At 47.6% G+C, this 22,766-nt stretch overlaps 1 protein-coding gene across 2 annotated transcripts in view; it reads right to left on the bottom strand.

Moving 5' to 3' along the window:
* The window catches only part of SELENOI (selenoprotein I), a 53,485-nt gene extending 36,201 nt beyond the window's left edge, over positions 1-17,284 (bottom strand). Inside the window, exon 1 of one of the 2 annotated variants that reach the window (XM_061625907.1) lies at positions 16,794-17,284. In XM_061625907.1, coding sequence (XP_061481891.1) covers positions 16,794-16,850 — 57 coding nt within the window. In that variant the 5' untranslated portion in view covers positions 16,851-17,284. The remainder of the gene's footprint in view (positions 1-16,793) is intronic. The other variant, XM_061625906.1, reaches the window with a different exon arrangement.
* Positions 17,285-22,766: the final 5,482 nt, after the last annotated feature.

Below are 22,766 nucleotides of genomic sequence, written 5' to 3'. Positions count from 1 at the left end.
TGTTTTAAAACAGCTGCATTGCCTGCCAGTTCGTGTCTGGGCTCAGTTCAAGGTGCTCATGTTAGTGTTTAAAGCCTTCAACGACTTGTTCCAAATATCTGAAAGACCGCCTCCTCCCCTACAGGCCCTCTTGAGTGTTGAGATCAGCAGAGGGGACCCTTTTGGTAGGTCCACCACCCTCAGAAGTTCAGGGGTGGCGGCGCATCAGAGGGCATTCTCTGTGGCAGCCTCTAAGCTGTGGAAATCCCTCCCCACTGAGGTGAGTCTGGCAACTTCATTGTACAACTTTTGGTGAATGCTGCAGATGTACCTCTTTACCCTGCCCTTCAACACCTCAGACGTGTATTTTTAGGACCTACCCCATTATCTGTGATATTGTTTAGGTTTTTAACTGTTTTTAATTATGGATTTTAAAATTGCTGTAACCCACCCTGGGACATTTGGGGAAAGGGCGGGTAATAAATTCTAATTCTAATAACAATAATAAATAATTATTACGGCCAGCCTTGCCCAACCTGATGCCCTCCAAGGTGTTTGTACTACAACTCCCATCAGTCCCAGCCAGTACAGCTACAAAGGTTGAGGCTGATGGGAATTGTAGTACAAAATGTTTAGGGGGCACCAGGTTGGGCAAGGGTGGTATAAATGGTTTCCAGAGAAATCGACTGCTTACAGGGTGTATTTTTCTGACAATGAGCCTGTGGGAGGGGGAGGAGGTGATAGCTGGCTGTCATGGTCTGAAGTTCACCTGGCAGGAGCCGAGATATTCAGAGCACAATTACTGGTGTAATCTTTAGCCTAGATATCAAGTAGCCTCTGGTCCCATTTCGAAGCACCTGCTCTGGTTTCAGAGCCCAGCTCCAGGGCACAAAAGCCTGCAATTCCAGTCGATAGAGAAGTCGCCTGAACTTCTGCCTTCCTTTTTGTAAAATGTATTTCATATGTTAATCTAAAAGCAGCTATCTTTCTCCTCTTCCTATACAATATTTTTGTAAGGTGTCAGGCAGTGGAGGGCAGCAGCTTGGGCAGCTCCTCAGCAAGTGTCCTGCTCTGCCACCGCCACCCCCTGCCTCACTACTGGAGGCTGAGGAGGAGAAGGAAAGCGGCAGGAGAGCAGGACACTTGCTGAGGAGCTGTCCAGGCCTGAGCTGTGGAGTAGGAGTCGTGGAGTCAGGAGCAATCTTGTGTGGCGTCGGTAGAAATGTACCGACTCCGATTCCTTCATAAACGGCAAATGTATATTAACTAATAATAACAAATTTACTGTAGTAAAATGGTAGCAGCACAAGGCATTTCATCACGACCACGTGAATCCAGAGGTTGGAAAAGTTACTTTTTTGAACTACAACTCCCACGAACCCAATCCCTGAAGCTGATGGGAGTTGTAGTTTAAAAAAGTAACTTTTCCAAGCTCTGGATTCACATGGTGGTGATGAAATGCCTTGTGCTGCTACCATTTTACTACAGTAAATTTGTTATTACTAGTTAATATACATTTGCCATTTATGAAGGAGTCGGACAATAGAAAAATAGAGGAGTCAGAGTCGAAGGTCTGGTGTACCACCTCCACAGCCCTGCTGCCAATACCAGCTGCATGGCTGCCTTGCTCTCTCAACTTCCGAACTGCTGGTTACCGGGAGGGGTAAAGGCAAGAGCGCGGCATGGTGCAGCACAGCATCAGAGCCAATTTGCCGGTTCTCCTACACCACGGCAAGCTTCCCACTGCTTTGCCTGGTAATCAGCGGTGATGCAAAGTGTTTGGAAGCTGGGAGGGAAAGGCAGTCCCGGTTGCTACTGGGCCTGTCCAGCCAGTGTGGCTCACCACCTCCTCCACTGCTTCCCAAGCCAGAAAGTTGGCTTGTTTTAAATTAGAGCTTTTGAGGCATGGAAAAAGAAAGCCTGCTTCACTCAGATCCCAGCCTGCATTTGCAGGATGGATGGTTACAAATTAACACGCACACACTGAACTTATTGATTGGGAAGCATGAAGACCAGTAAACACTTTGTGCAAAACCTTAGAAAAAACCTTTCAGAAACAAGCGCTGCTCGGTGTGTGAATGGAGCCAGTGACATGTCAAACCACAGATGGAAGGCTAACTCTTTCTCCTGATGTCTAAATGGACAGAAGCAGTTATGGACACTGCTCTTTTTCTAGAGGCGCACACTTGAAAAGGTGCACACAGAGTTACAGTGCAATCTACTACTCGGACATAAGCTCCATCGAGACTTACTCCCAAGTAAGTGTGTATTGGACTGCAGCCTTAGACACCTGCAAGGATCTGCCCTTAGCCAAAGTTCCTCACATCCTCACCATACGTGCCAAGCCTGTTAAAAACAGGCAATTTATGTCTCCTGTGACGTATCAAGTCACCCTTGATATGACATGGGTGAAAGGAGTACAGAGCAGTTGCTCCCTGCCCCCAAGTAAACACAGCCCCACATGAGTCCCAAGTGCATTATTGATTGATGCTATCTGCTTAGTCACTTGGGCTTCAGGAAGGTTTGAGCTGTTAAGCTCTTGGGGCCTCCCCTTTCCCTTCTCTCCTACATCAGCCTGCAGCACCAGTGACTGGACTTTGCTTTGTGCTCGAGCTCCAAATGGCCATGTATTTCCCAGTGGGCTTGAGCATCTGGGATTCAGTATTCCAACATGCCTCAACTAAGCATTCTGAAAAAAGTTTAAACTGGGATGCAAGTCTGACTATTCCTAAAATTGGCTCTCTCGACATGGCAAAGTAACTCACACACCTAAAAAGGAAAGAGATTACAACCCTGCCATCAAAGAAATGGCCATGTAGATTGACCTGCCCTGTCATTTTGTGGGCCTGGCTTGCTTGCATGCTGGGGAAGGTACTTACAAGCATCATACCTCTTACGGTATGAAAGTTCTGAAAGTGGCTTTCCTGGGGACCAACACACTTCATGGTCCTTTCCTTCAAGGGCATCCGCACACTGCTTAGCTTCCCCCTCCTTCCTTGCCAATGGAGACACAGTTCAAGCACTGTCAGAAGCCTTGCCAGAGCCCCTTGCCTCTGCTGGCAATTCCCCCAGGCACATCCCTTCCTTGTGTGACTCAGGAAGCCCTGAAGCAGCTTAAGAGGATAGCTCTTCTCCATAGTCAGAGGTGGGATGCTTCCAAATACCAGTGGCTGGAAATTGCCGGACAGGAGAGTGCTCCTGCTTGTGGGCTTCCCATTAGGGCACCTGGTTGGCCACTGTGGGACAAGGATGCTGGACTAGATGGGCCACTGGCCTCATCCTGCTGCAGGGCTCTTCTTATGTTCAGCTCAATTCTTTCCATCACTACTACTACTACCTCTCCAAGGATTCAAGTACACAACCTGATCTTACAGCCTCATTTCTTTTGCATGGCTACTAGCCATGAGTGCTACGTTCTACCTCCACTGCAGACATGCAGCCTCCAGTACGGATGATGGCATGCCTCTGAATACCAGTTGCCAGGGAGCACAAGCAGGAACAGTGCCGATACGCTCACGTTCTGTTTGCGGGTTTCCCAGAGGCATCTTCATAGCCACTGTGGGAAACAGGGTGGACTAGGCAAAGGTTTTGCCAGATATGGAGAGGGAAAAGGAATGGTGTTTGCATGCACTGTTTTTCCTGTGCTGCACCTCTTGTTATATCAGGGCAGCCAACGCAGTTCACACCTGGCCCCAGATGGGAGAGGACCCCAACCGTATCTCACTCCAGAGCTAGCTGTGTTACAGAAGTTAAGTATGAATGACCTCACTGGGATACCATGTCCCATATGATCTGTGCCTTCCCAGGCAACTTCCGCTCATCCTATGTTTTTGTATTTTATTGTTAGAAAACATTATGAATTATAAGAGGACTGTGTAATTTTATTGTACATTTCTTAATGAGATGTTTTCATTAAGTTATTGTTTGACTGTTTAGATTTTGTTACTATTTGTAACTCAGTGGATTATGTAATTTTCTTTCTGATGTAAGCTGCCTTGACCATGGTTTACTGCAGCAAGGTGGCATGCAGATAGTGGTGATGATGATCCTTCAAGGCATCTTGCTGCTACACCACTAAGTTTACTCGTGAGAGGCAGCTCATCAATACGCCTTTTCAAGCACCAGAGATCAATTGCCCAATAACTGTTTTGGAAGCTCACTGAGAAAGAATTTATATCTCACTGAGTGCAGTTTCTAGTAACTCAGAAAAACTTGTGCTTCATGTGCATCATTTTGGGAATAAGGATGGAATATAAATTAAGTAATAATAAATAATAAAACAATAATGCATCAGATGCTTGGGAGACACTGGTCTTATCACACCACAGGTCGCGAGATGTTCCACAGAATTTAGAGCAGGGGTTCCCAAATCTTGCCCCCCACCCCCAGGCCACTTGAAAATTGCTGATGGCCTCAGTGGACCACTTAATGATTTTCCTGCCTGTTGTAGCAATTGCAATGCGCTGTGCTAGGTGCTGTATGGTTTTTCATCATATCGTTATTGCTTTATTTATTGTATTTCAATTTGCATTCCACAGAATTCAAATTGTAATATAATACAATGTAAGAAATGAAAGAATAAAATACAATTACAAATCAACATGAACATTTAATGCAGATATGCCATGAACCACCTGAATGAAGCTCACTGACTATTGGTTGTCCATGGACCACAGTTTGGAAACCCCTGATTTAGAGTAGGAATTAGGTCGCCTGCCCCGCCTACCTCTTGCGTAGTGTGCATAGCATCCACACCTGCCATCAACCAAGATGGAGGCGGGGGCGTCAACCCCTTAGGGAAGCCCCTGCCACCATGTGCTCACAGCATGTATACTGGTGCAAGAGGTAGATGGTGCACGTGGGTGGGCTTATTGAAGCCCGTGCTGCCTGTATGGGGAGGAGTGCTGGGAGCTCCCACTCCATGGTAGCATTGGATTGCAGGACCTGACGGTGCCACAGACTGGGAGCACCACCCTCACGAAGGGCCCTTCATGGACCCTTGGCCAGGACCCAGCCTGGTTGCTCTCTAGTGCCAGGCCTCAGAATTGGTGAAAAGCAATTGTGCCCACTTGCACAAGTTAAAGTTTTCCAACTGCATTATGCACTAATTGCAGCCTCTGAGTAATCTTCAAAGGCAGCCCAACATGCAAGGCAATCCACACAGGAGCATGAATCATTGTGACCCAGCTACGTCTGCCTAGGAATGGCTGCAGCTGGCAAAACAGCCAAAACTGAAAAAAAGGTACTCCATACCACTAAGGCCACCTGGGACTTGACAATGTTATACCCAGGAGTACTCCCCCAAAGCTACATACCTGTTCCTTCAAAGGGAGTGCAAGCCGATTTAAAACAGGCTGCATACCTAATTCCTGGTTTAAAAAAAAGAGACCAGTTTATCTACTTCTGACTCAAGCAGGGTCTGAGTCTGAAGGGAAGAGAGAACATTTCAGGTTCAGCCTGGAGCTACTGATACAGTCAAATAATCTGAAAAGATGAAGCCTTTCCGAAAGCGGGCATTGTTACGAAACACTGCAATCGGGGTGAATTCTGCAATTCCGGGCAGGAAGTTTGGCAATGGAAAGTGTTTTCTTTCTAAGAATCTCAGCTTTCATTTAGATTTTCATGGTGCAGCAGCATCTAGCTGACATTGTGTCATGCACTACATCGCAGCTCAAGCAGTGGCCTCCAAGCTGTCATTTGCCAGCAGCCAGGTCTCGCTAGTTCCCAGAGTCTGGAGGAGGCAACTCACTCATCCTCTTTGGTGAAATCTGGGAACAAGGTGGCAGCAGAAACACTTCGGGGTTGTGGAGGAGGTGAGGTTTCCGCACTCTGCATAGCTTTGTGTTTTCTGTCAGAAGCAAAACTGCATACGAGTTTACTCAAGTTGTCCAACTTATATGAAAATGGAAATGGTCTGCCTTCAAGTCGATCCCGACTTATGGCTACCCTATGAATAGGGATTTCATGGTAAGCGGTACTCAGAGGAGGTTTACCATTGCCTCCCTCTGAGGCTAGTTTTCCCCAGCCGGCTAGGGCCTGCTCAGCTTGCCACAGCTGCTCAAGCCAGCCCCTTCCTTGTCCGCAACTGCCAGCTGGGGGACAACTGGGCTCCTTGGGACTATGCCGCTTGCCCACGGCTGCACAGGTGGCAGGGCACGTAACCCCTGAGCCACTCACTGTGGGGATGATCTTTAGCTGGCCCTAGACACCCAGGAGACATGAGCGGGGATTGGAACTCCCAGACCCTGGACTCCCAGCCAGGCTCTCCTCCCCACTATGCTGGACTAAATGGGCCCCATTTGGCCTAATCCAACAGGCACTTAGGTCCTGCCTGCAGGCTTCATTTGGGGGCATCTGGTTGGCCACTGTGAGAACAGGATGCTGGACTAAATGAAATGGAAATGGACTGCCTTGTCGATCCCGACTTAGGGCTACCCTATGAATAGGGATTTCGTGGTAAGCGGTCTTCAGAGGGGGTTTACCATTGCCTCCCTCTGAGGCTGGTCCTCCCCAGCTGGCTAGGGCCTGCTCAGCTTGCCACAGCTGCACAAGCCAGCCCCTTCCTCGTCCGCAACTGCCAGCTGGGGGGCAACTGGGCTCCTTGGGACTCTGCAGCTTGCCCACGGCTGCACAGGTGGCAGGGCACATAACCCTGGAGCCACTCCCTTTGGGGGTGATCTTTAGCTAGCGCTAGACACCCAGGAGACACAAGTGGGGATTTGAACTTGCAGACTCTGGACTCCCAGCCAGGCTCTCCTCCCCACTGTGCTCTACCAGCCTATATTTAGGGTATATAGGTATATTTTAGGTATATTTTTACCTCTGGCAATAGATTTTTGCTCTCAACTCCGCACCTTCCCGGGTGTATGTGAGCTGAGTAGACAGTGACAGCTTGCGTGTTGGGTTTGGACCTAACACTAAAATGTTGAAACTAAGGTTATCATACTTTGGACACATCATGAGAAGACATGATTCACTAGAAAAGACAATAATGCTGGGAAAAACAGAAGGGAGTAGAAAAAGAGGAAGGCCAAACAAGAGATGGATTGATTCCATAAAGGAAGCCACAGACCTCAACTTACAAGATCTGAACAGGGTGGTTCATGACAGATGCTCTTGGAGGTCGCTGATTCATAGGGTCGCCATAAGTCGTAATCGACTTGAAGGCACATAACAACAACAAACTAGAACAAACTCTTGTTTCAATGAATGGGAGGTTCCAGGAAAGCAGTTGCAAATGGAGCTGAATGCTCCGTGAGATAAGGGCTGCCTTCCAATGTTTTTCACATTTCCTCATGATTTAACTTTCATCATTGCATGAGGCAACTTTTGCCTATTATAACCAGGAGGCAAATCAGTAAGGCCATGACAAGCATGTGGCAACAACACCTTGTATTTCTGTTTCTTGGTGCCTGGGTGCTCAATTTAATCTGCACCCAAAAACCCACATACAAACCACACTGTCTTCTTAGGTTATGATACAAGAAAGCTGCTCACGTAGAGGCTGAGCACTTGCCAAGAGTCAAACTGAATTTGTTCTGCTACTGGTTAGATTTAACAAGCCTTTTAAGTTGAGACCTATCTCAGTCTGCATCTGTGTAAGAATTGCTTTTAATATGTCTTTGAATATCTGTAACCCTTTTTTAAATTAAAGATGTTTTAAAAGTTTTTTAAAATGTTTTTAACGTTGTTTTGTTTTTAATGTGTTTTAAGGTCTTTTTATGATCTTTTACCGTGCTTTTAGTGTTTCTGTTTGCTGCCCTGGGCTCCTGCTGGAAGGAAGAGCGGGGTATAAATAAAATAATAAATAAATAAAATTTATTATATATACGTGTGGGTGCGTTCATGCACACATATGCACTTTTGCCGTGGATATGTGAAGCCAGGTAGATTACAACCCCTGAGAATCTGGCCACCATAGGGGAAATGGTTCCTTCTAATCCTGGGGAATTGGACCTCAGATTCCATGCTTCTGAATTTTCATGGCAAGATTTTGCCTCTTGAGGATTTGTAATCTTTTAGCAAGAAAGGGGGCTGGAGAGGCTGAATGGGGCCTGGAGGAAGGGCAAGGGGACTAGGATGTGAGTCTATGGAATGGCAAAAGTGACAGCATGTGTGGGGGCCCCAGGGCCATGCGGGTATTGCTGGATTTCAGTTTCCATTATCCCTGGCCATTGACCATCCTGCCTCGGGCTGATGGGAAGAAAGAGTCCAACATTGGAGGGACACTCAGTTCCCTCTCCTGAGTTAAAGCGATGTGAAACAGAATGCTACTTGGTTGTTGCTGGCTTTTGTCTGGCCACATTAGATTAAGCTCCAACCACTTGGAAAAGCTCAGCTGGTTGACATTTAGAAGGTAGTAGAGAAGAGCTCCTTTACCACCACCAGCACCACTGAAGGGGCTTAAAAATGAGCTCTAAGCCTTGTTTTGCCAGATCTGGTGGGACTTCTTCCTCCACCTGCATTCAAGCCATCTTCCCTTTTGCTTCAGGGTCCACAGCTATTAAGGCGCAGATCAGGCTCTGCCAAGAGGGAGAGGGGCACTTGATTGCCATCATGCCAATGGCTCGAGTCATCCCTACATCCCACAGAATAATTAGAGGTTTGAAAGAGGCACCAGCCACATCAGCCGGAAAATCCCCTACAGCTCTCTGACATGCATCAGGACCCATTGGCCTCTGAAGGCGGACCATTTTAATAGATTCCTCCACCTGTGCAGAGGAAAATGTCTGCTGTGAGCCTAAACCTCAATAATGGTTTGACAATGACAAAGGGCTACATGTCAAATCCTCCACTTTCGGACCGCCCCCCCCCCCGCTTGACTAAGAAAAACCAGATCAATAGCAGATTCTGCCACATGCATCAAGCTGATAGCATATTGGGACAACCCATGGTTGCCATAGCAGCCATGAAGAAAGCCACCCTCAGACAGGCTCAGTGTGAATGCATAAATCCCTTAGGAGAACCAGCTGAGGGTCCTCAATACCATGTCCAAGACCACCTCCCTCAGCTCAGAGCAAGAGGCCAATGGGCATCTGAGTATAGGCATTACACCAGCAGAACCCCATATCTGTTTGACGGGCCACACACAAGGAAAAGACACTCAAAGCTGGCAACCTATGGGACAAAGGACTAAGAGAGGGAGATGGAGCTCCTATAGACCACAGCAACACCCGCTCCCTACACTTAAGTCTTATTGTTGGTGCTGCACCGAATACCCAGATGGCCACAGTTGGGAAATACTAACTTCACCCACCTCTCCACCCAGGTCTCAGAACTGCAGAACTAGGCCAGCCCCCTTGCTCACAACTAAATCATGAATAAGAGATTGTCTTATGGACCACCTTGGCATTTGGCAATAGCCTCCAGCGGGCAAGGCTTCTAGGAACCATTTTGGGGGGAGGGGGTGCCAGAAAAAAGAAGAGGTGTCAGGTGACTAATCACTCTTCTCGTCAACTGGCCCCTCAGCCTCCCTAAACCACAGAGCCTCTAGCTGTGATCACACCAACAGGGGCACCTCTCATCAAGTTATTATCTAGACCTATCTAGGCACAAAATTACAACCTCAATGAACAAAGCCAACTATTACAGATGTTTTATACGTGGACAGAATGGGGTGGCCCTTGCTGCATTCCTGAAGTGGTTTAAGATATCTTTATAGTAATGCTGTAGCCATCATACTTCAGCATACTCTGACACAAAGCCTGAAGTAACGAGCCTTGCACTACAGCTATATGCATGAGGAAACTAACCTGTTAAATCATGCAAGATCATAGCAGATGGAAGCATGCTCTAAATACCCTCCTTACTAGAGCTGGCAATGTTCAAGGAGGTTTGGGTTGCGGCAGGAAGAAACTGCAGGTGGGATGGGGCAGGGAGAAAGAGGGCTGTCGCACCTTTGGGGGAACACAGGAGACTGCCTTATGCCATTGGTCCAGCTAGCTTGGTATTGTCTACAGTGACTTGCAGTGGCTCTCCAGGCTTCAGGCAGGAGTCTTTTCTCAGCCCTACCTAAAGATGCTCCTGGAGATTGAACCTGCAGATGCTCTAGAACTGAACTATGACCCCTCCTCAAATGTGCTATGCAAACCAGAGCTGAAGACAACTGAGCTGCTATAAAGGTCTGAGAACAAATTGCTGCATCATCATCATCATCATAATCATCATCATCAATAATAATAATAATAATAATAATAATAATAATAATAATAATAATAATAATAATAATAATTTTATCCTGTCTGCTCCTCTGGGCAGCAAACAAAACACTAAAAGCACTCTAAAACATCTTTAAAACATACTTTAAAATATATTAAAACCAAACGTCTTTAAAACAAAGCTTTAACAACATCTTAAGAAGCATGCCCATCTGACATTCTCCAGGAGGAGGAGGGAGCGACATAAGTCTTCGCATGTGAAGATGACTCTTAGTATTACTGAGAGCATGCGCTCACAGCAATTTTTAAAGCTTTGGATTCTGGCAGGATGCAGTTTTATCACTAAGATCACCTTGCCTACAGCAGCCTTTGAACCACATCAGAGCACCTGAAGAAGGCAGAGGCCGAAACACTTTACTATTAACCTCTAGTCACTGAAATTGAAATAAATAAATATTGGTAGTTCCCACGTGGAAATCATTCCATTCCATGATGATCATTTCCCAGAGCAAGTTGCAGCTAACCAGAGCAAGAGACAGGTAACAGCATCTGGCACACCCTCAATTCAAAAGGCAAGAGCTGCACATGCAAGCAGAGCACAATTCTGTTTAACTCCCCTCTCAGCTTCTCCCCCTTGCAAGCACATACAGGGAGAGCATGCAATTCTAGCAGCCATCCATAGGACTGTGTTGTAATTTACTCAGGACATGCCAGATTGTCCTCCAATCTGATCGTGAACATGAAGCAAGTGTGGCCTGTTGAGCTTGGAATGTTTATGAGGGTAAATGTGCTGACGCTCCTCTCCACTTGGCTATGGAGCTCACTGGGTGGCCTTAGAGAGGCCCTGTGGCAAAAAAACTTACAAAAAATGCAAGAGTGTCATGCACATCGGTGGCAATACATACATACACAAATCTTAATCTCAGCATAATCTACCTCACAGGGCAATTGTAAAGTCAAACAGCTGTCCTGAGCTTCTCAGAAGAGGAGCAATTTATACTAAGGCTGAGCCAAAACTCTCCTCACTATTTGTGGGTGGCAAACGGGGGAGAAATTTTGCCAAATATTCTCTAGGGGCAGTCTGAAATTCTCCAGAAAAATGCAAAATGGAAAATTTTCAAAAATCTGCCAGAATTTTTGGCTTAGCCCTAATTACAACCCATATTTCTCCTTTTAAATCAGAGGCAGTGTGTCTGTGAATACCAGTTGCTGGAAACCACAGAAGGCGAGAGTGCTCTTGTGCTCAGGTCCCGCTTGTGGGCTTCCCATGGGCAACTAGTTGGCCACTGTGAGAACAGGATGCCGGACTAGATGGGCCACTGGCCTGATCCAGCAGGCTCTTCTTCTTAGTGCTCCAGGGAAGAATTAACAGGTAGGTTTCTTCTCTTAGTTCAGAAGACCATCACACACTGCCAATTTCCACATTACATTCTCCTAAAATCGAGGCTGGGAGTCTCCCAGGGATCTGGAAATTCCAATGTAAACAGCATCTACTTGGTACTGCATTTTGCTACTTCCAGGGTGAACATCTACTTAGCTTATGTGTATTTTCTGATCACTAAGAAATCAGGCTAACTGAACGGCAAATTAAGCCCCCCCCCCCAAATCAGCTAAAAGATCTTGACACACAGCTGCTCCCATCCCCCATACGAAGGTTGGTTCATACTTCTGGCAAGGAGGTGACAGGTGCCCCGCACTAAGGTCCCTCCCACCCATAGTACTGCTGGAAGTTCTACCACGCCCGACTGCCCGTGCTGCTGTTAGATGTCAGTTAGAACAAATAATGTGACTCTATAGTAATAATTAAGGGGCAGCAGCCTATTGACAGAAGAAAGGCAGGATATTAGGGTACAAAATAAAAATAAATAAAGGAAGCCAGTTCTACGGCCGGAAGGGAAGTACCCAGATATGGAGGTGGGTGGGTTGTGCAACAGAGGCAAGGAGACAGAGGAGAAGAGTGTGCTAGGTCCCATCTATTACCCACCTCTGACACCTGGAAGTCTTGCCCCAAACTCCCTCTGCCTCTTATGGCTTCAACAGACATAGCCTGAACATGCACATAAGCTTATCTACAAGAGGATCGCTAATGCAGATACTTAATCCTGAAAAAAAACAGAACACATTGTGCATATGATGTTTCACACTTGACACCCAACTTGGATTAAGCGGTAACATTACAACATGCAAAATGGACCTGCCCAAACAGGCTCCCACAAAGTCTGAAAAGAATGATGGGGAGATGCACAAAGCACAATAAATCAAATTATAAATGTATTATATTTCATAAGTATAATATAAATTTAATCTGCAATAATTTAATAAAATTGTAATAAGATATAATAAACCAGCCAGGCTCCCGCCCTTCTAGCAAGGCTCCTAATCTAATTAAAATACATTTACCAAGAAGCAGAGCCATTTACCACAGTACATCCCTGGCTGCTTGTTCATTTAAGAACACTTCCCTGGGTCAGGATCATTGCTCAGTGGGTAGAACATCTGCTTTGCATGTAGAAAGTCCCAGGTCCAATCCTGGTATCTCCAGGTAAGGCTGGGAGAGACTCCTGCCTGAAACCCTGGAGAGCCACTGCTGCCAGTCAGTGCAGACAGTATTGAGCTAGATGGACCCAGGGGTTTGGCTCAATACGAGGCAGCTTCCTATGTCCCTAAAAATGTTCCCAGGTTTTATCTCCAGGAAGGACTAGAAAGGTTCCTTCACTGGAACCCTGGAAAGCCACTACTGGCCAGTGGAGACCAGCCTCTCTTGACTTGGTACTCTGCAGATGTTGTTGAAATGCTGCTCTCATTAGCCCCAGCCAGCCTGGCCAACGGTCAGGGCGGCGGGAGTTGTTATAGTCTAGCGATGTCGGGAGGGTCACCCTGCCCCTGAATATTCTTATATCATGCCTCCACACGAAACACCCAAGGTGAAAAGACATACACAAGTCAGTAAGGAGACACACTAAGGAAAACCACCCAGAAGACAGAAGACGATACAAATAACGGCAAGAAAGCAGGCAACAACAAAAGCCACCCAGGAAGAGAATCAAGGAGCCAACACCAAGGACCAGCCAGGACAAAGAAGTATTTCATCTTGACTGGAATGTCACTAAGGAGGGAGCCAAACATATCTCCGGAGGTAGACGCAAGGCAACTGAGGAGGGCCTGCCTTCCTGCCAGTCAAAATGAAAAGGTTTTTAAAAATACACACCATGTATGTAAAAACTTCAAATACTGATATAACACATACATTTGAGGGAAAAGAGGTGAAATACAATGGTCCCCCTCCACACCCTTCAGTCACCTTCCACCTAATTTAATTTATGGTAATGCTTATATCCACATCTTTTTCCCCCCAAGAGCTCAACGCAGCACATGTGGTTCTTCCGCCGTCATCACCCCAAACAATGGTTTGCTCCACATTAAGGAAAAAATAACTTGTTTAGTGGCAGACACACACACTTGACCTTCTTTGAACTGCAAACTGAGATGAAATCCTACAGCCAGGATGACTGTAACACCTTTCTGGATTTTGAAAGGATCCCTACCAAATGCTGTTTTCTCAAAGCAGCTGACAGGCATCTCCTGTTAATTTGTTTTGCTGCACATAAAAGTAGTCCACTAAGGAGAGTGAATTATTTTTAGTCTTGCAGATCCCAAGGGAATCTTAAGAGTGTCGTGGATTAGATTGCAGTACAAAACCTTAAGAAACGGAGCACATATAGGCCAATCCTGTAGGCAGATATTATAGGATGGGCATCCTAACTGAATGTATATAATTGTGCTTTCATTTTAATGTTAACCAGACAGCAAGTGCCCACTTATCTCTGCCGAAGGGACACAGAAGGGAAGAGGCATGACGCTGCTCCTTTCTCCATTGGCCTTTACAGTCAGTGGAAGGAAATGAAGCCACATGGTCATTGCCTGTCTCTCTGCTCACCAGTTTAAGGGCTGCAGCTCAGTCGTAACTACACTCTGTGTGAAGAAGGATCCAGGTCCATCCCAACAGCATCTCCAGGGAGGAATGGGAATATCCCCTTGCCTGACCTCCTGGAGAGCCACTAATACTGAGCTAGATGTGCCACTGGTCTCACTTGCTATAAGGCCACTTCCTATGTCCCTAACTGGACAGCAGTTGATTTCTTAGTGAGCCGTTACTCAGAATATTTCTAGCACGTTTGTCCTTGTATATCCAGAAACAAGAAGCTGGAGATTTTTCCTTCTGAAAAAAGCTGAATGTTCCTTAAGGAAGCTAGAACATCACTGAAGTTGCCAGGCTCCCAGAGCCTTAGATTTCACCCACCACCACCGAGTGTCTAGTTCCAGCATACACACACTCTAATCCCCTCCCCCCCAGTGATTGCAGAGAAGTAACCAGGATCTCCAGTGGCTGGTACAGCACAGTGGGGAGGACAGCCTGGCTGGGAGTCCAGAATCTGTGAGTTCAAATCCCCGCTCGTGTCTCTTGGTGTCAAGGGCCAGCTAAAGATCACCCCCACAGTGAGTGGCTCAGGGGTTACGTGCCCTGCCACCTGTGCAGCCGTGGGCAAGCGGCATAGTCCCAAGGAGCCCAGTTGTCCCCCAGCTGGCAGTTGCAGACTAGGAAGGGGCTGGCTTGTGCAGCTGTGGCAAGCTGAGCAGGTCCTAGCCAGCTGGGGAGGACTACCCTCAGAGGGAGGCAATGGTAAGCCCCCTGACTACCGCTTACCATGAAACCCCTATTCATGGCATCGCCGTAAGTCAGGATTGACTTGAAGGCAGTCATTTCCATTTTCAACCAGCATCGCCAAAGCCAGCAACAACCAAGTAGCATTCTGTTTCACATCGCTTTAACTCAGGAGAGGGAACTGAGTGTCCCTCCAATGTTGGACTCTTTCTTCCCATCAGCCCGAGGCAGGATGGTCAATGGCCAGGGATAATGGAAACTGAAATCCAGCAATACCCGCATGGCCCTGGGGCCCCCACACATGCTGTCACTTTTGCCATTCCATAGACTCACATCCTAGTCCCCTTGCCCTTCCTCCAGGCCCCATTCAGCCTCTCCAGCCCCCTTTCTTGCTAAAAGATTACAAATCCTCAAGAGGCAAAATCTTGCCATGAAAATTCAGAAGCATGGAATCTGAGGTCCAATTCCCCAGGATTAGAAGGAACCATTTCCCCTATGGTGGCCAGATTCTCAGGGGTTGTAATCTACCTGGCTTCACATATCCACGGCAAAAGTGCATATGTGTGCATGAACGCACCCACACGTATATATAATAAATTTTATTTATTTATTATTTTATTTATACCCCGCTCTTCCTTCCAGCAGGAGCCCAGGGCAGCAAACAGAAACACTAAAAGCACGGTAAAAGATCATAAAAAGACCTTAAAACACATTAAAAACAAAACAACGTTAAAAACATTTTAAAAAACTTTTAAAACATCTTTAATTTAAAAAAGGGTTACAGATATTCAAAGACATATTAAAAGCAATTCTTACACAGATGCAGACTGAGATAGGTCTCAACTTAAAAGGCTTGTTAAATCTAACCAGTAGCAGAACAAATTCAGTTTGACTCTTGGCAAGTGCTCAGCCTCTACGTCATGGCTGAACACAGGTGCACCTGCAGCTCTACCCCGCTGCGTCAACTTTCCCCATAGGACTCAAAACCTAGGGGAAGCTTCCTTGCCGTTAATGAGAACCTGCTTTGATAAGAAGGAGCAAAGAAAGGGATGGGGGGGGAGTTAATGTATCAATGCACGCCCAAAGGAATTCACTTGGATGTGCAAACTTTCCACGCCGAGCGTGCAGTGGCTTCAACCCACACACCCAACGCAAGCCACCATCCTGCTCCCATCAGCAGCGCGCAGGAGACCAGGGAAGGGAGGCCAGGAGATGCAGCACACCCTCTCGCATCTCCTTCTAGTCGCTCTGCAGCGGGAAGCAGCAGAGCGGTGCACGGGTATCTAGCCCATCCTCTCCCCTGTGTGCCCGAGAGAGAGGGGAAGGCTGCCTCTCAGCGAGCGACAGAGCACGTGTCTCGCACGCGAGAAGGGGAGACGCGGGTTCAATCCCCGGTGCCCCCTTCGGGCAGGGCTGGGCTGAGGCTCCGGCCTGACACCCGGCAGAGTCCCCGCCGCCCACACACACACGCGGAGTGGCAGCAGCAGCATCGCTGACGAGGGCGAGGAGGTCCCGAACCGGCCCTTCGGGCTAAGGGCGCTTCGGGATTGGGAGCGGAGAGCGACTCCTGGCGCTGGCGGGAGGGGGGCTACGCGGACGGAGAAGCTCGAGCTCGGCGGTGTGGGGCGCCCTCCAGGCCCAGATCCTGGGGAGGGGGCCACCACCAGCCCCGCCGCTCCCTGGCACCCCGCGAGGGCCGGGAGCACCTGCCCGGTGGACGAGACGGACCTTTGCTCCATCTGGCCCGGCGCTGCCTACGTTGGCCCGCAGCGGCCCCCCTCGCACGGCTTGGACCGGAACGTGATGAAATGGGGGGGGTCCCGCGTGCGCGTGCACGAGACCAGGCAGACGCGCGGAGCAGCCCCGCGGGCCGCCCCAACCCTCCTTCCCTCCCTGCCCCCCCCCGCTCCAGCCACCCATCCAATCAGCATCATCGTCACCTTCTTCCCCTCCTCCACCAGCGCCCCCCCGGGCAGCCGCCGCTGCGCGCGCACCTTGTACTCGTCGAAGCCGGCCAGCTGCTCGGTGCTCACGTACTCGTAGCCGGCCATGGCGGTGGTGAGGGGCTGCCTCCGTCCGTCCGCCTCGCCTTTTCCCCCTTGACAGGCACCGCCGGGCAGCTCCTTCACGCACGCCGGGCTTCGTGAATGACTGAGGTAGAAGAAGCTTCCGGTCCCTCGCCGGGTTCCGTACTATGCTCCTCCTCCTCTTCCCGCTCGCCGCACGAGATCAGCCCACGCGTGACGTCACCGGACCGCCCCTCCCTTCCCTCCTCCGCCGTCGGGGCCGCCATCTTGGGAGAGGCAGCAGGGAGGCCGCCGCGGCCGCCACTGGTCACGTGGCGGCACCGCCCTCTGACGCACACGCCTTTTCTTTGGAAAGGGACTGTTCCTCTTTCTGCCCGGACCGTTTTCTGTGGTCTTTTCAAAATGTGTGATTTGTAGCGAGCAGCTTGTAGACGAATTTGATGGTGTTTGATTTCTCCCCCTCATAACCCGCACCCACACACAGCGGTCCTGTCACTCAAACTCTGGGATCCAATAAGGCTCCTTTAGTTTTCCTCATCCCCGCCCTCCCCATTGGCGGACGAACGGCTCTTTCCGCCTCCTTCCGGTTAGGAGCCTCTGATTGGGCTGGAGAGGCCTTGACGTAATCAGCCTCTGTGCCCACCCTCCTAGCTCAGTCATGCTCTCATGGGGCGGCAGAGGGCGCTCTGCTTAGCCGCTGTGAGGACAGGAGGGTGGACCAAATTGGCCGCTTGGCCTAGTCCAGCGCCGGTCCTCCTGCCCTTACTTGGCAAGGCGGCCAATTAGGAATTTCCAGTGTGCACAGAATCTTTCCACGTTCTTTTTAAAAAAATATTTTTCTCCTTAGCTGCCAAGAAGAAGGGCTGTCAGTCCCCCAAGGATCAGTACTGGGACCTGCGCTTTTTAACTTGTTCACGAATGATCTAGAGTTAGGGGTGAGCAGTGAGGTAGCCAAGTTTGCTGATGATACTAAATTGTTCAAGGTATTTCAAACAAAAAGGGATTGCGAAGAGCTCCAAACGGATCTATCCAACCTGAGTAAATGGGTGATAGAATGGCAAATGAAATTCAGTATAAACGAGTGTTGTTGTTGTTGTTATGTGTCTTATGGCGACCCTATGAACCAGCAACCTCCAAAGGCATCTCTCGTGAACCGCCCTGTTCAGATCTTGTAAGTTGAGGTCTGTGGCTTCCTTTATGGAATCAATCCATCTCTTGTTTGGCCTTCCTCTTTTTCTACTCCCTTCTGTTTTTCCCAGCATTATGGTCTTTTCTAGTGAATCAGGTCTTCTCATGATGTGTCCAAAGTATGATAACCACAGTTTCATCATTTTAGCTTCTAGTGACAGTTCTGGTTTAATTTGTTCTAACACTCAATCTTTGGTCTTTTTTTGCAGTCCATGGTATCTGCAAAGGTCTCCTCCAGCACCACACTTCAAATGAGTTCATTTTTCTCTTACCTGCTTTTTTCACTGTCCAACTTTCATATCCATACATAGAGATCGGAAATAGTTATGCATATTGGAGCAAAAAATCCTGCTTTCACCTATATGCTCATGAGGTCTGAACTGGTGGTGACGGAGTAGGAACGAGACGTTGCGGTCATAGTGGATAGCTTGATGAAGATGCTGACCCAAGTGTGTGGCAGCTATGAAAAAGGCAAATTCCACACTAGGGATCATTAGGAAAGATGCTGAAAATAAAACTGCAGATATCAAGATGCCATCATATAAATCTATGGTGCAGCTGCATTTGGAACACTGTACAGTTCTGGTTCGCTTACCTCAAAAAGGATATTGTAGAGCTGAAAAAGGTTTAGAAAAGGGCAACCAAAATGATCAAGGGGATAGAGCGACTCCACTACAAGGAAAAGTTGCAGCATTTGGGGCCTTTTAGAGAAAAGGAAAGTAAGAGGCAACATGTTAGAAGTATATAAAATTATGCATGGCATGGCATGCATTGTTACTGTATGTGTTTGTTTTTTCAAAGGAACTCAAAGGGTTAATAGCTAAGACAAGTAACAGGTGGAACTAGTGAAGGGAAAGAAAGTGTTTAGTCATCATGAGTAATAGAAGAAGCAGCAGAATGCACCAATCGACAAAGAGCAAAGATTGCGCCTGCCTGAATGGAATGCTGCAGTTGATAAAGCCTGGTCGACACCAGGCAGACTCTCTGGCTGTCTAAGAATACACGTCCTGTGAAAAGACTTTGTATGTATGTAGCCAGTAGCTACGCCATTATCCTGTTTTTTGTTATGTTACAAGAAGCCGCTACGTTTGACACCCTGTTCCTGCTCCAAACCATAACATGCATAACACTAGAACCTGTGTTCAGGTTTTTAACCAATAATATTTTATATATTGATTCAATTTCTATACCGCCCGTAGCAAGCTCTCTGGGCGGTGTACAATCAACAAGATCTATAATTACATTTCAATTTGAAAAACAATCCTTAAAACACAATAGATGAACAGACAAAACATTTAACTAACTTAAGTAATATTAAATACAAATACAAAATTACTAAGATAAAAATATTAAATTTAAAAAGTTTAAAATGTTTAAAATGTTTAAAATGCCTGGGCAAAGAGGAAGGTTTTCACCTGGCGCCGAAAAGATAGTAAAGTAGGCGCCAGGCGAACCTCATCAGGAAGGGTGTTCCATAGTTCCGGGGCCACTACCGAGAAGGCCCTCTTTCTTGTAGTCGCCTTCCAGGGGTCTTTCTGAGTAGGCACCCGGAGGAGGGCCTTCGATGTTGAGCGTAGTGCCCGGGTAGGTTCATATCGGGAGAGACGTTCCACCAGGTATTGTGGGCCCGTGCCGTGTAAAGCTTTATAGGTCAAAACCAGCACCTTGAATTGGGCCCGGAAACGAATAGGCAGTCAGTGCAAGCTGGCCAGAATTGGTGTTACATGTTGCGACCGCTTGGTCCTGGTTATTAATCTGGCCGCCGCATTCTGCACAAGCTGCAGTTCCCGAACCGTCTTCAAGGGCAGCCCCACGTAAAGTGCATTGCAGTAGTCCAACCTTGAGGTTACCAGAGCATGGACAACTGAAGCAAGATGTTCCCTGTCCAGATATGGGCGTAGCTGGGCCACCAGCCTAAGTTGGTAAAAAGCACTCCGTGCCACCGAGGCCACCTGCGCCTCAAATGACAGGGACGGGTCCAAAAGGACTCCCAAGCTACGCACCTGCTCCTTCAGGGGGAGTGTAACCTCATCCAGAACAGGTCGAAGATCCAACTGGTCAGGGGATCCATTTACTAACAGCATCTCAGTCTTGTCTGGATTGAGCTTCAATTTGTTCGCTGTCATCCAGTCCATTATCGCGGCCAAGCACCGGTTTAGGACCTTGACAGCCTCACCTGAGGAAGATGAAAAGGAGAAGTAGAGCTGCATATCATCAGCATACTGATGAGAACGCACTCCAAAATTCCTGATGACCGTCCCCAGCGGCTTCATATAGATGTTAAAGAGCATGGGGGACAGAACTGATCCTTGCGGAACTCCATATTGGAGCGCCCAGGGTATCGAGTAGTGCTCCCCAAGCACAACTTTCTGGAGACGATCTGTCAGATAGGAGCAGAACCACTGCCAAGCAGTGCCTCCAACTCCCAAATCCGTCAGCCTCTCCAGAAGGATACCATGGTCGATGGTATCGAAAGCCGCTGAGAGATCAAGGAGAATCAACAGAGTTACACTCCCTCTGTCTTTCTCTCGACACAGGTCATCATACAGGGCGACCAAGGCAGTCTCCATACCAAAACCGAGCCTGAAACCCGATTGAAATGGATCCAGATAATCGGTCTCATCCAAGAGTGCCTGGAGCTGGGATGCAACCACCCTCTCCAGAACCTTGACCAGGAATGGCACATTTGCTACCGGCCTATAGTTATTCAAGTTATCTGGGTCCAGGGAGGATTTTTTCAGGAGCGGTCTCACTACCGCCGCCTTAAGGCATTGTGGGACCACTCCCTCACCTAATGAGGCATTAATCACTTCCCTGGCCCAGCCGGCAGTGCCATCCCTGCTAGCTTTTATTAGCCAAGAGGGGCAAGGATGTAACACAGAAGTGGTTGCACGCACCTGTCCAAGGACCTTGTCAACGTCCTCAAGCTGTACCAATTGAAACTCATCCAACAAAATATGACCAGACTGTGCTCCGGAGACCTCAGTTGATTCCACTGCTATAAGTTTGGAGTCTAAGTCCTGGCAAATGCAAGAGATTTTATTCTGGAAGTGCTTTGCGAATTCATCACATCGAGCTTTAGAAGATTCCATCATGTCCTTAGGGCCAGAGTGTAGAAGCCCTCTAACAGTTTGAAACAGCTCCACTGGACGAGAGATCGAGGCTTGAATAGAGGCAGTGATATGTTGTTTCTTTGCTGTACGCACCGCCTCAAAGTACGTCTTGTTATAAGCACTCACCAGTGCAAGGTTGCATTCGTCAGGAGTCCGCCTCCACCTGCACTCGAGCCGTCTCCTACATTGTTTCATCGCTCTCAGCTCTAAGGTATACCATGGAGCTGACTGAGCTCTACAATGGAGAGGGCGCACAGGTGCGATCGCGTCAGCTGCCCGGGTCATCTCCGCATTCCACAGATCGACCAGGGTGTCGACGTGAGCGCCAGCCTTATCAGCCAGAAAACTCCCCAGGGCTTTTTGAAAACCATCCGGATCCAGCAGCCTCCGGGGGCGGACCATCTTAATAGGTCCCCCATCCTTGCAGAGGGGGAAGGTCGTTGTGAGTCTAAACCTCAACAAACAGTGATCTGTCCATGACAAAGGTGTTGATGTAAGATTCCCTATACACAGATCACTATCATCATGTCCCGTAACAAAAATCAGGTCCAGAGTGTGACCTGCCACATGAGTTGGGCTGGTGGTATGTTGGGACAGCCCCATGGTTGTCATGGAAACCATGAAGTCCTGAGCCGCCCCGGATAAGATGGCCTCGGCATGAATGTTGACATCACCCAAGACCAATAGTCTAGGGGACCTCAACAAAACCTCCGAGACCACCTCCGTCAGCTCAGTCAGGGAGTCTGTTAGGCAGCGGAGTGGGCGGTACACTAACAGAATCCCTAATCTGTCCCTCTGGCCCTACTCAAGGTGCAAACACTCAAGGCCCGTAGTTATCTGGACATGATGTTTGAAGAGGGGGATGGAACTCCTATAGACCACAGCAACCCCCCCCTCCCCGGCCCTCAGATCTACCGTGATGCTGCACTGAGTATCTAGGTGGGCACAGCTGAGAGAGACCAACACCTCCTTGCTCTCCCACCCAGGTCTCAGTTATGCATGCCAGATCGGCTGCCTCATCCACAATTAAGTCATGGATGAGGGCGGTCTTATTGTGTACCGATCTGGCATTAAAAAGCAGCATCCGGAGATCAGAGGGCTGGCTGATAGGACATCCCGCATACCTTTTTTTTTTTTTTTTCAATAATTTTTATTCAAATTTTCATAAAACATACAAGACGAAATCATAAAACATTCAAAGACAAAAAACAAAATCAAAAATAGTTAAACAAAAAAAAATAAATAAAAATAAAAATAAAAATAAAAAATAAAAAATAAAGAGTAAAATATTGACTTCCCATTTGTCAAAGATCAGATCAGTTATAAGTCTATAATATATAACAATCCTGTCTCTTAAGTCATATTATAAAATCACTTTCCTCCAATAGTTATCTTACTTAATCATCAAATCTCATAAACATTACTTTATTCTTTCCACAAAAAGTCAAAGAGAGGTTTCAATTCTTTAAGAAATATATCTATCAATTTTTTTTCCAGATAAGCATATCGATTAATCCATCTCATTACTAATTATGATAATCTTATTGTCATAACCATAGTAAAAATAAACATTTCAATTAATCCATCACATCAGAATCTGTTAGGTTCAGTAATTTCAGTAGCCATTATTCTATTATCC

Source organism: Rhineura floridana, chromosome 4 (genome assembly GCF_030035675.1).
Source record: "Rhineura floridana isolate rRhiFlo1 chromosome 4, rRhiFlo1.hap2, whole genome shotgun sequence".
Lineage (NCBI taxonomy): Eukaryota > Metazoa > Chordata > Lepidosauria > Squamata > Rhineuridae > Rhineura > Rhineura floridana.
The sequence above is the reverse complement of the archived record's forward strand: the minus strand, read 5'-3'. Positions and strand labels throughout refer to the sequence as shown.